Source organism: Gossypium hirsutum, chromosome D10 (assembly GCF_007990345.1).
Source record: "Gossypium hirsutum isolate 1008001.06 chromosome D10, Gossypium_hirsutum_v2.1, whole genome shotgun sequence".
Classification (NCBI taxonomy): Eukaryota; Viridiplantae; Streptophyta; class Magnoliopsida; order Malvales; family Malvaceae; genus Gossypium; species Gossypium hirsutum.
In genome coordinates this window covers 25,630,080-25,634,116 of record NC_053446.1, presented here as the reverse complement: position 1 = coordinate 25,634,116, position 4,037 = coordinate 25,630,080, and the positions used below count along the sequence as shown (strand labels likewise).

Below are 4,037 nucleotides of genomic sequence, written 5' to 3'. Positions count from 1 at the left end.
TATTTAATATAAATTCAAATTAATGACGATTAATTATATTAGATATATATGATCTTGTACTAAAATTATTTTAAATTACCATATTATTTAATAATTGGAATACAGTTAATTTCTTATCAAATTATCTAAAAATTTTAAAAATTGTGTTTGGTAAAAATTTTAAAATAGTTGGCACAATAATTATGTTTTAAATTTTTTTTACCGTACCATTCTAAAAAATTCAAATATTGTTTTCTTAAAAATATTAAAGTGCGAAATTATCATCATACTATAGATAAATATTGAAATTTGTCACTGTACTTTATTTTTATTTATATTTGCCGTTATTTTTTAAAAAAATATGAGTAAATTTGTAACTTAATTTTTATGTTATTGAATTTTACCACTAAAATTTAAATTTTATTAATTTTTGCCACTAACTCTTATTTTTTAGTTAAACTCTTATTTTAAATTTATATTGAATTTTTATTTTTTAAATTACAAATATCTTCATTTAACTTAACGAGTAAATATAATTCTTGACTTTCCTTTCTCATCATCTAAACAAAAGCACAATAAACAAATTGTCAAAAAGAAACCCAAATCCAATAGTTGGGAGATTCAAAAGCTTTCTCCAATAATGTGTTTCTTCTATAAGAAACAATGCTTATAAGCAGCTTGTCAAAGCTCAAAATCTATTTAGTCCTATGTCAAACATCCAATGTCATTTGAATACAAACAGATAACTGGCTTTAAATGGCAAAAGATATAACCTTAGGTGGACTCATTACAAGACTAGCAAGAATTTGACCAGTGATGTTAGAACACACATTCACAGATGCTAATTTGTATATATGCTCCCTCACATCAGCACCAAACCCAGTAACCTCCATGTAACCTCCCCTTTTTCCACACTCTCCATAATACCCTGGAGACAGTAAAAGAGTTTATATTCTGTGTCAAAATTCCAAACTTTGTATAAGCTCATTCACATTCCGTAAATGAAATAATAGAAAAATGAAATTGCATGAACCTTTTTCATTTATAATATACTTTTCTGAAAGCATTTCATTGATACCTGTCCTGTTGGGTTGCCTGGATTTATTACAACCAAGGCCCTAACAGTGATGCCATTAGACTTGGCTTCCTGCAGTTGTTTCTTAAGCTCAGATACTTTCAAACCCCATCCTGTAGCTTCATCAAGATAGTAGGGAACTTGTAAAATCCAAAAGAAAGTTGTAATTACAACAACTGGCCGATCAAAAAATGGTTGGACGGTTAAAGGAAATCTCTATTGCCAATCATTTAGCAAGTTCTACTGGGAAAGACAGCTAAGAAGTAATCCTCAAGAAACATAACGCAACTTGATATAGGTCAGTTAAAGCTTGGTCAATGAAGCAAAAAGTGAGTACTTACTTCACTAACAGATAATTAAAGACAGCTTACAAATAACTAAATACTAAATAATGCTTTAAGTTATTATATGCTTGGAAACTAGATGCACTAACAGTAAAAACGTGACAGATAAAACAGTCACACAAAGCAAAGACAACATTTTCTACATGAAAACTAGTGTATCCCTAATTCATAATAAAACCCAATGTAAAGTCAATCAATATCATATATCAAGGGAAATCAATCAAGCATACCCCAACAGATGCCAAAACATGAAGACCATGCTAAACATTAAGAATAACTCAATGCTGACTACCTTAGGACTTAAAACCATGCTAATTGGACTTATATTTCAACACTCAACATTGAAAACAAGGGCCCCTTCTTTCTCATTAAAAGATAGAAATGAAGTAAAATAAACACAGCATAACCATTTTCTCAAATGAAAAATCATACTCTTAAGGCATATAGAGGTCATTGCAATTAGGACTTCTTAATATTATCAATATCATATAAAATATTATCGTTCAGGTACATATACATCGTTCAGGTGCATATAGAGGTCATGCAAAAATAATATACATATAAAAGCCTAGATTGAATATTTAGGACCCATCCATCCCTGAAGAAATCATCAGTTTAAAGCTCAAACTCGAAATTTTAACATCCATCAAGGTCTTTCTTAACATTGCAGAATCTAAATTTAAGCTAACCAAATCCATTGCAAGCATTGTAGAACCCATATTTGTTGTAGCAAACGGTACGCAAAAAGGATTCATCTTCCTGTATGAGATCCTCAAAGCTTCAATCGCATCGTTGAAAACCTGTTCATTCCACAACAAGCAATGTATATGAATCGATGGATATAGAAAGAAAACTATATACCATGACACTTTCCTTCTTCTAGAAAAAGATTTTACCTTCATGCCACCCATTGCTGAACCAATCAAAACTCCGCATTTCGTTTTATCTAACTCCTCCATTACATCTTCATTTACTCCCCCATCTTGCAAAGCTTTCTTTCCGGAAGTAAGAGAATAAAGCATGAATTTGTCCATCCTCTTGGAAAATTTTGGTGCGACCCATCCATCAGTTGAGAAAGATTTGATCTCTCCAGCAATCCTCTGGAGAGAAAACAGGAGCAGTAAGAACGAGCAGCAGTACAAACAAGAGCAAAACAAGAGATCCTAACCAAAGACAACTTACTTTCGGAAACTGAGCGCAGTCAAAAGTCTCGATTTCACTTACACCACTAACACCCTCGAGCAGGTTGTTATAGAAAACATCAGGCTCATGTCCAAGCGGAGTTACTACTCCCATCCCGGTCACAACCACTCGTCTTTGCACTAACAAGGCAGTAACCTTTACCTTTCGAGAGAGCAATCGGTCGAAAGAGTGTCGAAACCCACTACTTGAGAGCAATCGAAAGAGTGTCGACTGGTTGAGAAGGCCAATCGAAAGAGTGACAGATAAGTTGTAAAGAAAAAGAAAAGAAGGGAGAAGGTAGAAGGAAATCAGTCGAAACTTGAGCAAATGGGCAGAAGGTAGAAGGAAGGAAGACAATAGGGAAGGCAATCGGGAGGGTAAAACAGAGAGCAAATCGACAGAAAGCAAATCGGCCAAAAAGAAAAGAAATGAAATGGGGGGAGCAAGCTTGAAGGAACGGAAGAGGAACACAGGGGATCGGGGAGGGTAAAACAGGGAGGGTTTGCTGAAGTCGTTCCTAATCTGGGCAAAATGGGGGAATAGAAATCGGTGATTTTCACCGATTAGGAAAGTAACCGATTACACTCGTATTACCAATACTTTAAACCAAACACGGGATAGAGAGGGATTAGGTGGGGTCCACCGATTAGGGGTGTATTGGCTTAGCCAATACACCAAACCAAACATGTTGTAAGTGTTTGCATATTCATCATTTATGAAACAATAAATTTGAAGAGAGGTGTATTCTGTTTGCCTCTATTTTTATATTTACATTTTGTTGGTTTGTTTATTTAATTTTTATTTGCTTATTTAGTTTAATGAATATATTCGTTTAATGCGTTTACGAATATTTAATAATTCGAGCTTAAATATATTAAATATTAAACGAATCGAATTCTAACATGATGTTGAAAATTTAAACGAACACGAACCGAACATGAACAACTTCAAAAATAAATGAACAAACACAAATGGAGTTTTATTCGTTTGACCCCAATCCATTTACACCCTACTAAAAATTAAGGTTATAAATAAACAAAGTGTTGACAAACTACTCGTGAATCATTTATAAAATGTTTGTTTATTAAGCTAAATAAACGAGTATAAACAAATAGTTTATGTTTATTTGTTAAACAAACGGGTTTGAACAGATGTGTGTTCAGTTTGTTTATGTTCATGAACAAGCTCGTTTATAGACTCGTTTATTTCAATATAATATTTTCCTATGAAAATACTTAAATAATATTTTCCCTCTATTTTTATATTGAAATTTAGTTGGTTTGTTTTTTAATTTTGTTCGCTTGTTTGATTTACTATTTGTAAACATGTTTGTTTAATGTTTGCAAACATATAAACGAATATGTTCATGAGTGTTAATCAAACATGCTCACAAAAGTTAAATGAATCGAGCTTGAACCTACCAAATTATAAACAAACCGAGTTCAAACATGATGTTG

At 32.5% G+C, this 4,037-nt stretch overlaps 1 protein-coding gene and 1 long non-coding RNA gene across 2 annotated transcripts; both read right to left on the bottom strand.

Moving 5' to 3' along the window:
- Positions 1–563: 563 nt before the first annotated feature.
- Positions 564–1,292, bottom strand: LOC121222197 (uncharacterized). Its single transcript, XR_005919291.1, has 2 exons — positions 1,058–1,292; positions 564–907 (listed from the first exon to the last, which is right to left on the bottom strand). It is a non-coding gene; the product is annotated as an uncharacterized lncRNA (long non-coding RNA).
- A 674-nt stretch (positions 1,293–1,966) lies between these two features.
- LOC107914773 (3-oxoacyl-[acyl-carrier-protein] synthase II, chloroplastic-like) lies at positions 1,967–2,694 on the bottom strand. Its single transcript, XM_041101955.1, has 4 exons — positions 2,623–2,694; positions 2,295–2,561; positions 2,088–2,198; positions 1,967–1,996 (listed from the first exon to the last, which is right to left on the bottom strand). The coding sequence occupies exons 1-4, from the start codon at positions 2,692–2,694 to the stop codon at positions 1,967–1,969; spliced, it is 480 nt and encodes a 159-aa protein (XP_040957889.1).
- Positions 2,695–4,037: the final 1,343 nt, after the last annotated feature.